General features: G+C 33.0%; 1 protein-coding gene across 2 annotated transcripts; it reads right to left on the bottom strand.

The window, feature by feature from the left end:
• Positions 1–3,477: 3,477 nt before the first annotated feature.
• Positions 3,478–13,102, bottom strand: LOC143223288 (uncharacterized). 2 transcript variants are annotated; one of them, XM_076451083.1, is made up of 5 exons: positions 12,944–13,102; positions 11,360–11,394; positions 5,582–5,824; positions 4,941–5,077; positions 3,478–3,714 (listed from the first exon to the last, which is right to left on the bottom strand). In XM_076451083.1, the coding sequence occupies exons 1-4, from the start codon at positions 12,945–12,947 to the stop codon at positions 4,988–4,990; spliced, it is 372 nt and encodes a 123-aa protein (XP_076307198.1). In that variant the 5' UTR covers positions 12,948–13,102; the 3' UTR covers positions 3,478–3,714; positions 4,941–4,987. The 2 variants fall into 2 exon arrangements, with proteins under 2 accessions (XP_076307198.1, XP_076307197.1); XM_076451082.1 differs by lacking the exon at positions 3,478–3,714 and having other exon boundaries at positions 4,689–5,077.
• Positions 13,103–13,653: the final 551 nt, after the last annotated feature.

Genomic DNA, 13,653 nt, shown 5'->3' with positions numbered 1-13,653 from the left:
TCACAACTCAGACGTTTTTGATTAGGTAGGATATATGTTATTACTACTCATAACAGTATTAAGTTTTCAGACGTCCCGGTTTTCAACGTTATTTTCGTTCCAGTCAAAAACAGTGAAAGTACTAAATTGTTCCACTTTCTTTTTTCTCAGTGTGAGTTTCATATGTACAGTTTACAATTACACATGACTCCTTCAAATTTTACTTGGACAGTCATCTGATAAAAACAGGTCACATGGCACAGTGTTATCTCCTTTCTGTTACAATTTCATAACATAACCTGTCATTGGGTAACCACAGAAATTGAGATTTGAAGACCTTGTCAACAGCAGAAAAGAAAGCAAAGAAGCAACATATCTCTTTCGAGTAGGTTTAAGACAACTTAGGCGCGTTTTTTTTATTTTAGTTATTTGTTTTTTTTAACACGTTAAACCCTGAACAAATTTTGTTTGCCTATAATTTTAAAACGTAACACAATCAATGTCAGATTATCTAGCAAATGGTAAAAGTGTTATTCTAATTTAAACTGTTTCAAGGCTGTTATAGTTTTACTCCGTATGGAAAAAAAAAGTTCCAGTTTTGCTCTCTAGAAATGTGATAGCCCTAAGTACTAGGCGGATTTAACATTACCTTGTCCATTTTTAGAACTGCTTATATAACCTGCAATATGACATTTGAACCCTGAGTGACGTCCTGCTACCATGCTAAAGTGAGTCTGCACAACAGCCAGGTTTCAGGGAGGTTTATAAAGAAAACAAACCAAAGGTGATCAGTGGCCAGTTGTTTAATCTGAATAAATACGTGTAAAAACAAAACAAAGACAAAATCGAACTACTATCCAGAGACAGCTGAACACGGTCATTACGTGAGGTCTTTGCAACATTTTAAGGCTTTCGACAACCCCCACACCTGTTCATCATCGGATAGAAATGTTTGTTTGTTTTTGAATTTCGCGCAAAGCTACACAAGGGTTATCTTCGCTAGCCGTCTCTAATTTAGTAGTGTAAGACTAGAGAGAAGGCAGCTAGTCATCACTACCCACCGTTATAACGCCCCCACAGCTGAAAGGGCGAGCATGTTTGGTATGACGGTGATTCGAACCCGCGATCCTCAGATTACAAGTCAAGATTTTATTTTCTTTACAAATAGTCAAGTCTTTAATTCAATTTCTTTGAAGCTGAGAATTTTAAAAAGAGAATATTCCAGTTCACATAATAAACAAATCTATAGTAAGCAAGATATAGTAATTTTCAACAAAATATACACTAGCAGTAGAAAATTACTGTGGAAAAGATAAAAAAAAGTTTTATTTAAATAGTCGCGAAAATACTGTCTTCGCCCAGGCTATTAGGTTGCTTTATTATAAATGACTGTGTCAGTGTATGTGTATTCTGAACCCATTTTAGCATAAAAGTATAACCTATATACTTCTTGTGGCTCCCTTACTGGACGTGATCTGTTTATAAAGGTAATCCTCCCTCTAGGTTGTCCAGTGATATTGAACTTAAATAACGAAAAACAAACCTCTTTAATCAACTGAGCCCCTAAACTAGAAAATGGCCTTTGTTTTTCAATTTTGAAATTTATATATTTCGTTATATACTTTCAGTACACATTCTCTTAACAATAATAATAGGTTATACTGTTATTGTTAAGTAACGTCATATAAAATCATTGTTGGAACACATTGTTGCTAAAGCGCACTGGCTTTTCTATGTATTAGAAGCTATCATATAGGAAACCACTTTTTTCTATGTAATTTTTACTAGATTACCTCATTAAAAGGATGCGCATGCGCACACATACATGGATGAGTAATAATGACCAGATGGATACCCTCAGGGTCCACTAATTTTCTTTTGGAGTTATGGCAGTCACGCACACACACACAGACACGCCCTTTTATTATTATAGATATTGTTCTAAACGGATGACTTTCATCGGATACACTGATATAGTTTTGTAAATAAAGATATTTTATCTTATAGAGAAAAACAATCATGTGGTTCAAGACAGCATATGATGTTTGAATTATCCAGTGTTTATTTTTCAACATTCTCAAAAATATAAGGCCTTCTGTTTCTGTAGGTGTTGAGGCTGTAGTTTTGACGTGTCTATTTTCCACATTAAAGGCACGCATTGTATATACAGTTTTTATTTATTGTCTTCACATGAGTTTGTCACGAAATTCCAGCTTAATGACTTATTGATTTTTACTTTACATATTAATTTGTTTCTTCTCAGAAAATTCTGTTGGTCTCAAGCAAGGGGCGTGTTCTAACACCTTTTCCTGCAGCATCAGTATTTAGTGTATAAACAATGAAATGTTATGCTATTTCTAAGCTTGCTGGCATTAGCAACATTTTGAGAGTTAGTATATTTCAATTGTATTGTTATGTTTATTGGCCCTAGCTGTGTACACCAACTACAGACAGCGCGACTACATTATCAATATACTTCACCGACTTGATCCATTTCACAATGCAACATTTGTTTTCTTTTGAATTTTGCGCACAGCTACATTAGGACTATATACAGGAAAGGCCTACAACCACTTCTTGGGCTATATTTTTTTACTAACGAATAGTGGGATTGACGGTACATTATAACGCTCCCACAGCTGATAAAGAAGCATGTTTGGTGGGACGGGGATTCGAACCCGTAACCCGAACATTACAAGTCAAACGCTCCAACCGCCTTGCCTAACATTTGTTGTTAAACGTCTTGCCAATCTGAACAGTGTCCTAACCACTACCGTATCTGTCGCGTCGGCCCAACATGGCCCAGCTTGTTAAGGCGTGCGACTCGTAATCTGAGGGTCGCGGGTTCGCATCTCTGTCGCGCCAAACATGCTCGCCCTTTCAGCCGTGGGAGCGTTATAATGTGACGGTCAATCCCACTATTCGTTGGTAAAATAGTAGCCCAAGAGTTGACGTTGGGTGGTGATGACTAGCTGCCTTCCCTCCAGTCTTACACTGCTAAATTAGGGACGGCTAGCAAAATTCCAAAAACAAACAAAACATATCTATCGCGTTGCAGCCGGTCTGAAGTTATGGTATTCAACAAAAGGCTTCGTCAACACTGGGTATATAAAATACAGTATAGTTGACGCTGTTATTTTACACTCTTCCACACTTTCACTCATTACTAATTTTCATTATTACTAATACCCTTGAATCACGGTGTGTGGCAAAAATGATTTTTTTTTTTTACTATTTCTGCAAATTTTCAAACAAACTGGACATTTTATTTGAAATAAATCATACTTATATATTTATAGATCTAATTTATTCGAATAAATCAATGTATTGATTCCTTTTTGGTAATATCTTTAACAAGGAATATTATTATAAAGAATTAATGCACAAAACCTCATTACCACCTACTTTGCACTGCTTCTTTCTTTTCTACCAATCAAATGAGTTGGATATCTTACAAGCAATAGCGGGTTCTTTAATATCTTTATTATATAAAAGCGTATGTATACTATACAGTGAATAGAAACCTCATTTTTCTAAAAAAAAAAGTCTTAAAAGCCATGCTTTGACGTAGAGTGATATAAATTTAACTGTAATTAAACGGACACTCAAGAGTTTCTGAAACGTAATAGTAATTACATCCAAAACGGGACATCAGTGGCTCTTCCGATTTACAACGCTAAAGTCAAGGTTTGGATTCGCGTCTGTGGACACAGCAGATATCTTTATGTGGCTTTGCTATAATAAAACATAAACAAACCCAAATACATCCAAAGTGAATCAAATAATGAAGTAGTTAATATTTATGTAATCCGATTAACATTTAATGTAAATTGTTATCATTTGGATAAATATGTTACTTACAGCCCGAATAAATATTGAAACTTTTAAACCTTAAAATTAATCGTGAACTTCAGATAATCGACCTGGAAAGTTCATAGATCTCGAACATTACATTTAATAACATTTAATGTAAATTGTTATCATTTGGATAAATATGTTAGTTACAGCCCGAATAAATATTGAAACTTTTAAACCTTACACTCCAGCAATGTACTCATTATGAAAAAAAAAAAAACCTCGACAATTTTCATGTCACTTAAGTGCTAAAGACAAATAATTATTTATATGAATGGTATTTTGTGATAAAATATTACACAGCAATAAAGGATGTGATAGCAAAGTTTGAGTAAATAACTGTTATTACTTTTAAAAGCTACCTTTTCACATTTATCTGCAATCAACAACCTTTCATAAAATATGAACGTCGTACGACGATACAATGATGATACTATTCTACCTGGCGATGTTCTGTATATTCGTGTAAGTGCGAAAAATATTTTAAAACAAACTAAATAAACAGAACTTCATTATGATAATATGAAATGGTTAATTAACATCACGTGTATACTGACGTAAGTGTGTCAGGGAACATTACAGAGAAAAAGTACAGTTTTAATTTTATCAGCACCAACTGTTTTTAAATATTAGTTCTTAACATATTTGATTATCTCTCAAATGCCTGAATACCTAAGCAGTTTGTGAGGTGAATTTGTGATAAATGTGCTTAGTGAATATTTAATTATCTATGTATGGAGAAGTTGCACTGAAATAATGAAAACAAAATTACTCGTCAAACGAGATTTAGAATCATGCAGTACTAGTGGAATCAGATATGTAAATAAAATGATACTCATAATAATTCCTAAGACTAAATAATAAAAGTGGCGTTTTATTAACAATTCCCCACACTTCCCATACAAAACGTTAGTTACACGAAAAAAAGTCCTAAAGTTTTCATTTACATTTACATTCTACGATACACTGAACTTACACCTTAATATTTCATTTGAACAATAAATTCGTTGAACAAATAAACCAGGTTAACAATAACATTCAATAGTTGCACTATATATTCTTGAATTTTGTTTAAATATATAGTCTATGATTAGAAAAATAGCTGCCTTGAACAGATGTTGGCTTCCCACGCAAGCGACCAAGTCCGACTAAATCAGTATTTCTTATTTTTACCACCAGGGCGAGCATTTACACTTGCTTTGGTCGTGGCCGTTTCTGTCACATTTGGTGGATTCAAGCGCAACTAAAAATAGATTAAATAAATTACTTAATATTATATAAAAATCATCTAAAAATCAAATTTAAAAACGCTTTATTGTAGATTGAAATTATTAGTTTAATTGATTAAACAAGCTTTATCATATTAAAGAAACGAATAATTTAAACAAAATGATCATTACATATCATCCTATTTTTATTATAACTTTTTTTTTGTAATTCAGTTATCAGCTTTCATCAAACAACTGTTCAAAACATGTTGTAGCAAAAGCACACATTTTTTTATTTTATCAACAAGATAGTTTATGCAACAAAACTTAAATATATGTTGATGTATATATATATATTTCATATTAAGAATTTATGATATTATGAAATTGGTTTGCAGGAAATGTAATTCATCTCATCATCAGAGCAACAGACTACTCACTTTCTGTATTCTTACAAAAATTAGCACTTAGATATTTTTTATCGGGATATATTATTAATTTCCGCTTACTCACAAAAATTGCAATACGTTTAGACTTACCATAATGCGCCTTTTTTCTGCACATGCATACTCGGTTTCATCTACATCATTATAGCAATCTGAGTGATAATTTTTAGGGACGCCTTTCCCCCCAAACTCGCACAGTTTATCCAATGGCCGAGCCTTAACGAACATCTTTTCCATTCCCGTTGGCTTCTCCTGGGGGCAGTAGAACACTTTAGGGGTTTTGCTATCAAAAACTATACTCTTACGCATCATATCGGCACACACGATAGTGAACAACTGAAAAAAAAAAAAAAAAATCTAAAGGTAAATGAAGCAAGCTTACAGTTATCATAAATAAAATATTTATAAAATTTACAATAATAGAAAAATTACAATTAAATGTAGTGCGACATCATGCACTGTTTACTTTATTAACCCCCTCCCATACACATATTTTTGCATAACACTTTATTTACATATGCAATGTGAGTAAATCGTTTTTTTACAAAGAGTTATTAATATCATGGTTTGTGTGCAAGATAAGTGAAAAAAGAAAGGATATCTCACAATTTTAAAGGGATGTCTTAATGAGTGCCATATAGTAGGGACGCCATTACATTTCTTTTCCTATTCAAAGACATTTTTAACCTAGTTTATCAGTCATAAAAGAATAGGTATAACTAGTAAAACTGAAGAAAGAACGTGAAACGTTTGGTTTTCCTTGTGTTCTGACAATAAAACTTACTGAAGATGGTCAACTGGTTTCAGAAATCTTCTAGTCGTAGCTTGATTCCCGTAGAAAGTCACCCACTGGTACAGCGGTAAGTCTACGGATTTATAACGTTAACTCAGAGATTCGATTCCCCTTGGTGGACTCAACAGATAGCCCTATGTAGCTTTGTTATAAGAAAAACGCACACCCATAGAAGGTTTTATTAATATTGTGTTTTTATTGTTGTTAAGCACAAATCTACACAACGGGATATTTATGTTCTGCCCACCACGGGTATCGAAACCCGAATTTTAGCATTGTAAGCCTACAGAGGTACAGCTAAGCCATTTCCATCCCAAAATTCTGTACTTCCAACATGATGGGTAAGTGTCTTTCTAAGACGATAATATAATATTGGGCATCACACAGAGTCCACTCATCTTTCTTGGCCAGTACAAATAATGAATTGACACTCAATTTAGTTTCTTTGAGATAAAATAAAATTTCAAATCATTTTCTTTAATTTTGTTAGTTTTCAAAAACTTATAATAAGGTACTCAAGAGCTAACTGCGCTAGCTGTCCATAGATTTTAAATAATATGTTAAAAGGAAGGTGTCGACTCAACAGCACCGATCACCATAGGAACTCACAGAAATATTTTCAAGGGCAAAACATGTATGGAGGGAATCAGCTTTTACAGTATAAATGAACATAATAAATAAAAAATATATGTCATATGTGAATAAATACAAACACAAGTTTATAGTTTTCATAACAAATTACTAAAGTATTTAGTTTAACTACGATGTTAAATTTATATTATAACACGTGTGCAATTATTTGTGAAACGTAAGGGTAGACAAATGACCTCTCTTTCTCCTTTCTACGGACGCTCATGTCCATTTAGCCATCGCTTTTTAACGTACTCACAGCCCAATAGTGCAAAACACATATTTTTTTTTGTGTAGTAACAAAATGTTAACGACAGACCCAAAGTCCGGCACGCTAACAAGTAGGCCACATTCTGTCATGTAATATTCATCTTTCGACATATGTGAACCAGTTGCATACAAAAATCCTCAATTTATGTAAACAACCGAATAAGGTGTATTCCAGTATCTTGTGAATGTTATACCAACTTGAGTCCAAAATGTTATTGTGTAGACAAAAGTTGGTCCAACCAATGCTGAGTGGGATCTTGACAAATTGGCAATGTATATTTTGGACTCTATCACTGTGTTATTCCATATGGTAAAATTAGTTCACGCTGGGTTTCAAGCTAAAATATGATGCAATGAAAGGCTGAAGCAAATTTATTGAAGTAAGCCACTGAATAACTATTTTCAACTGTACATAAAGTTACAATAACCTCTTTGGACCTATACTGCTAGTTTGCAAACATAGTTTATTACACTGTAAAAAACTATCAAAGGATAAGTGAAATTTATGATAGTCTAACTATGCCAAGGCAACAACAATATTATTATACGAAAATCATTCATCTGATCATTCATTATGTGATGTAACATACAAATTATTGGTCATTCAGTCTACATTTGTAAATAAACAATTGACAGATAAGTTTTTCTATCTTTACATAAAGTATTATAACCACGAAAAATAAGGGCTGAATATGAGTAACATATGGACTTATCCAAGTGTTTGAACAACTATAACATTTGTATGAAAGCTGTTCCACGTCTGGTAAACGATATTTATAGCTACTTTTTAACAGTTCGGTATCATTGGTCGGTGTATATTTGTTCACTGCCTCTCCACATGAAACATCGAAATGTCTTCTCTGAGGACTAGCCATGGCTCATGATCTTTAATGGAGTAATTTAAACTATGTAATTCACTTCAAAGTGACACTTGTCACAAGACTGTGTTTGAACTATACCTAGCACAGACTTGACGGTTACTCATTTGTAATTTAGGTCACGACTGATCACCAAATGGCTGAGTTTATTGCATTGAATAGAGGGAATAATTTAACTTGTGTCATTAGAATGCTTATGCTTGGTAATATTATCAAATCCGATTACCCTTGAATTGTCTTAAGTAGAGCACACAGCCTGAGGTTTTCAATTATTAAATGCTTGAACTCTTTTGTCTGTGTATAAGTCTGCTTGGTGGCTCAGTACTGACCACAGCGCAGATAGCATATTTTGTAACCTTGCGCTTAAAAAACAAACAAAAACAAATATGAAGTGCCTTTGATTATAGAACGTTTATCAACATAAAGGTCTTGCACCTGACGTTACAAAACTCACTATTTTATCAACACCACCACATTGAACATCAAACAATCCCTTCTAGCAGTTTATGTTAATACAATTTCGGGAAGATTTATATACTGGACATTTTCAATAATTTTGCTGTACTCCTCGGCACATCATTCCAAATTATGCAAATAATCATCTTGTTCATAGAATTTATTTTCATCAAGTGAATTCGTTCTTTTCAAATTTATCAACACCAGTAAGTAGGCTTTGATTACAAAACAAAGCACGATAAAATTAACATTACTGTATTTAAGTTTTGAATTAAAAATAAATCATAATAGAAAAACTTCAAGTTGAATATAATAATGGTGTGACAAAAAGGCATCAAAAGGTTTTTAGAATAATTTTCCATATAAGTTTAACGTCCAATAAGCACAAGGGAACAAAATATATAGAGTAAGTCTTTGTTAAAGACAAAAATGGAACATTAATTCTGGGCCAGATATCTTTATATATCATATTTTTAAGAGTTAAGTCATAAATTCCATAATAAAGAGTAGCCCACGAGTTGGCGGTGGGTGGTAATGACTAATTGCTTTCCCTCTGGTCTTACACTGCTAAATTAGGGATGGCTAGCGCAGATAGTCCACGTGTAACTTTGTGCGAAATTCAAAACAAACAAAAACTCGTTTAAACTGATATTTCGTGATCTATGAAGAAAAAAAAGGTGGCTCGTTAAATAATCTTATGTAGAAACTAAAGTAAGCGAGAGAAACTGGTTCTAGAGAAACATATCATATGTCAACAATGTCATGATTTTCGTAATTGTTCCAACTCCAAATTTCCTTATGAACGCCTTACTGCTTTCTCTCTCTAAAAGAAAAAACAACAACAAATGTCTTTCGTATTTATACAATTAACTGAAAATATGCGATACATTTATTTGCGTGCTTCTTACTTTACTTTTGATATTTTACGTTTCTATATCCTGGATATCATCAGTAGAACTGTGCTCAGAGATATCTGAAAACAGGTTTTGTAACAGTTTTGTTTGTTGCTAGGAGAACCTGTTGCTTACAGATTATTTTATTTATTAATACTGTGTTTGAATAATTGTGGAATAATGCAGCATAATACAACAGAAAACTAATACATTTTCCACTTTCGTAATAAAATAAAATTTCCAGTAACTATGAACTAAGCTGATGCACAAACCTGTTTAAAGCATTATGTTTGTTTGTTTATTTTGGAATTTCGCACAAAGCCACTCGAGGGCTATCCGTGCTAGCCGTTCCTAATTTAGTAGTGTAAGACTAGAGGGAAGGCAGCTAGTCATCACCACCCACCGCCAACTCTTGGGCTACTCTTTTACCAACGAATAGTGGGATTAACCGTCACATTATAACGCCCCCAAGGCTAAAAGGGCGAGCATGTTTAGCGCGACCGGGAAACACAATATTTTGTTTCTTTTCCAACAGCACCTACCGCCAATTCGTATCTGATCGAAAAGTGAGTTCTGACCGCCATTATCACTCAGCACCCGAAAATCTTAAAGTGCGAAACGAATTTTTACGAGAACCAAACACGAACCGTGAAATCCGTTGATTCCCTCACAGGGTAGTCTAACTATAAAGCGACGCTCAGATTAAAAACTGAGTGAATGACGAACTAAAATTACAACATTCCATTCATTAGATGGACGTTTTGTGTTATTAAATATTAGCGTGTTATTATTTTTAAGGGGAAGGAAAAAGGTATCTATAACAACAAGAGTTTCTTGAGTAATTAAACACCATGGAGTTATAATGAATTAATGGGCAGTACATTTTTAATATAACTAACAAGCTAAAATTACACAGATACTGACAAGACTTAGTATATGTTTTGTATTTATGGCAAAATTGCTAATACTATTTGCTCTTGTCCCTAATTTTGGGCTCCTGATCAGACTGAAAGCAGATAACCAGCAACACTCTACTACTTACCACCCACGCTAAGGAATTATCTATCACTCTTATGACATTTTAACAGCTGACATTTGGATCAATATTTTGTTGTATCTCACGAATCCAAATGCGGCTTACCAGCTCTATCAGACTGCCAACTCACCTCCCACTCGTTATGAAATAAACTTATATATACATCTAAATTGTAAACATTTTGTATTTCATATGGTTAGAAGTTGGTGCACACAACCTACAAATGAATAGCTTTAAGGTTGTACTGGAAGAAGGAAGAAGCTGTAACAAATACAGGAAGCGACCTCTCATACTATTCAATATTCTCTTAATTTTCTCCGAATTAGTGAGTTATTCAAACGTTTTCACTTTGAATTATGCCCAGAAACTGAACATAGCTGCTTTTAAATAACAAATTTAGTGACGATTGAGTCTTTGACAAATAAATTAATCACTAGAATCGGATGGTGACGACTGTTGCATTTCTTTTATCATTGCTTTCAATAATAACTCACATGCCTGTTAATATATGAACAATTATAGATAAGGACGACAAGATAATATATATATATTACTGCATTATAAGCTGTTTATGATGAAACTTGTTAACAGACATGTTTTTCAATTGTGATGCATGGACTTCGATTAAATGCTAAAAATATGAACGATAAGTGGGAACAGTTTATTTGTAATCTAATAAAACTCGTTATTACAAATACACGGTAAAAAATCGACTATTATAAGTGGTTACCCATCATAAAAATTGTCATTCCTGGATATAAAATGAAATGTTTTGTTTTATTCGTCGTTTCTAATTAATCGACTATTTGGTACCCTTAATGTAGCTATACAAAGGTACTAAATATAAAAATTAGAATACTGCTGTCACACATATACGCACATACACACAAACATATATACAAGGTATATACTTACAAGCAAGAGAGCGCTGGTGATTGTACCCCATCGACCTGTTGAAAGAAAAATATTAATATATCGTCCAGGATTGAGTCCTTACCTCTAGTATAGGTAAAATAAACAATTAAATCTAAAATTAAATGGAATACTTTTTTCTTAATTTCTCTGTGCAAGAAATGAAAACAAACAAGAACTAGACTACACGAAAAGCTTCTTTGTAAGTGCAACTGCAAAAGTCAATAAGCCTTGATACATTATCATAATTAAAGCATAAGAGCAGTGGTTCGTCAATATGTTAATAAACATTAATAAATATTATGAAGTATCCACCTTGGAGAAAATTTTCTGATCTATCTCACTATGAAATTTTTCAAAAATTTAGCGTGTCATTGAATCTGTGTTTAGCCTACAGGAAGTTATCTTAATAATATTAATGAGGATGTGTTTATCGTGCATCTACTTATCGGTTTATTTATTTGTCCATCCACCAATTACTTTTTGTCCTTAGTTTTGTCTTTGCATTTACATACTTGTTCTTAAGTCTATTCTTTTTATGCTTAACAATTAAATATTAGGATATTAACTAATCGAATCCCTAGTTTATAAAACGGCGTTGTAGTTTCATATAATTTTTCAAAAGTTAATAAAATTTCGTTTAAACATGTTAATACTGCTGTTTTTTTAGATACAGACTACTATGTTTTCAAGTTTAAAGAAAGTCTATCTTGTCTGCGTATTGTAAAGTAAAACATTATCAATACCACGTATTTTGTACTTATTTTAATACTGTTGTCTCTGTTATTCATAATGATGAATTTATTTTAATAAATTCATTTAATTTATTTGCGTCTACGTATGGAATTATTAAGCTCATTATCTAGATTAACATAAATACATCAAATCGAGAGGTGATTTTTTGTTTCTTAATAAATACTTTTTCAAGTAATTAATATTTTATTAACAGATGGATGTAATAGCACCTACGCATTTTCGAAAGCTGCAAGATTCGTATTGCAGTAATGACAAATAATTCAGTGCGTGAATCTATTTGCAATATGATAATTATGTGCTAAATAATTAATTAATTAATGTTATTTGCTCAAAACAGTTTTAGTTTAAAATGTATGTATTGAGTAAATATTGTATCCAAGCTTACAAAGTAAGAACCAAGCTAAAAAATCTAAAAACGTACGTCTTATTTACACGCGTATTTTATTTTCACTTTGACCCATTTCTTAAACTTTCGTACTCGTTAGTGTTACAACGATTTTCACTATGTACGTGATTTTCATTTCTTTAAAAACAAAAAGTATACATGAAACTTCTCTAAAGTAACGTTACCAAGCAGTTTTTGCGTTTACAAACCAAATCCATCTATTTAGTTCAGTAATTTCTGCTTCACTGATTTTTGAAAGTTAAATGGTGTTTTGTCTCTGTTAGGCCTAGATATTTTAACCGTGCTATGAGTTCCTACAAGTGTATTAAATATCTACAGGGCGTATTAAAGTATGACATAAATACAAATTGTATAGATGTGCACAACTAGCTACACGAACACACTTTCGTATACTTAGACAACGTTAAATGTACGTAAGTACTCACCCATCTTGATAAAGTTTATGCTTTGTATAACGGTTATAAGTAACTGTTAAATGATTTCTTGAGGCACTAACGACTACGTTCTCTTGCGAAAAAAGGCAGTTTCACAAGGTTTCCATCTAAGGTATAGCAGCTTGGAATCTCAGGGACGTACTTGAGGTAGGAGTGTTATAAACGCCCAGGGGTATAGTGTGTCCTTTTACTGGATTAAGCGCGTGGGCGCTCAACCCCTGCAAAGCAGGTTCACTAACATTGTGGGTTGTAAAAACACACACACATATACAGTTATAAATCATGAAAAATGACGGAAGACTGTATTATTTTATGTTTTTGTGTTTGAAACTCAAATAATACTGTCAAATTGCAGTAATAGTCTTACAGTCATCAAATGGAAAAGTTATAAATACCATAAATATTATTAGATTAACACTCCTACGAAAAGTGGGGCCTAATAGGCCCCAGAGCAACTTGAAAGGTTATTAATATTAGGCTAATAATTTTGTATTTAAATGAAATTGCCATTTAAATCCATTAATGAATGGATTAACGAGATTCCCACTGTCCCTATCCACTATCTAGCGAAACCACAGCCAGGGGAACGGGCTTGGAGAAATCAGGACTAGAAACGTCTTTTCGTAGGAGTGTTAAATTAAAGTAGTAGTATTCTATTGTGACACGATAAAGAAGATAGTTTTTGTCTTGCAGTGTTTCCG

This window comes from Tachypleus tridentatus, chromosome 8 (genome assembly GCF_004210375.1).
Source record: "Tachypleus tridentatus isolate NWPU-2018 chromosome 8, ASM421037v1, whole genome shotgun sequence".
NCBI lineage: Eukaryota > Metazoa > Arthropoda > Merostomata > Xiphosura > Limulidae > Tachypleus > Tachypleus tridentatus.
This window is presented reverse-complemented; position numbering and strand designations above follow the sequence as displayed.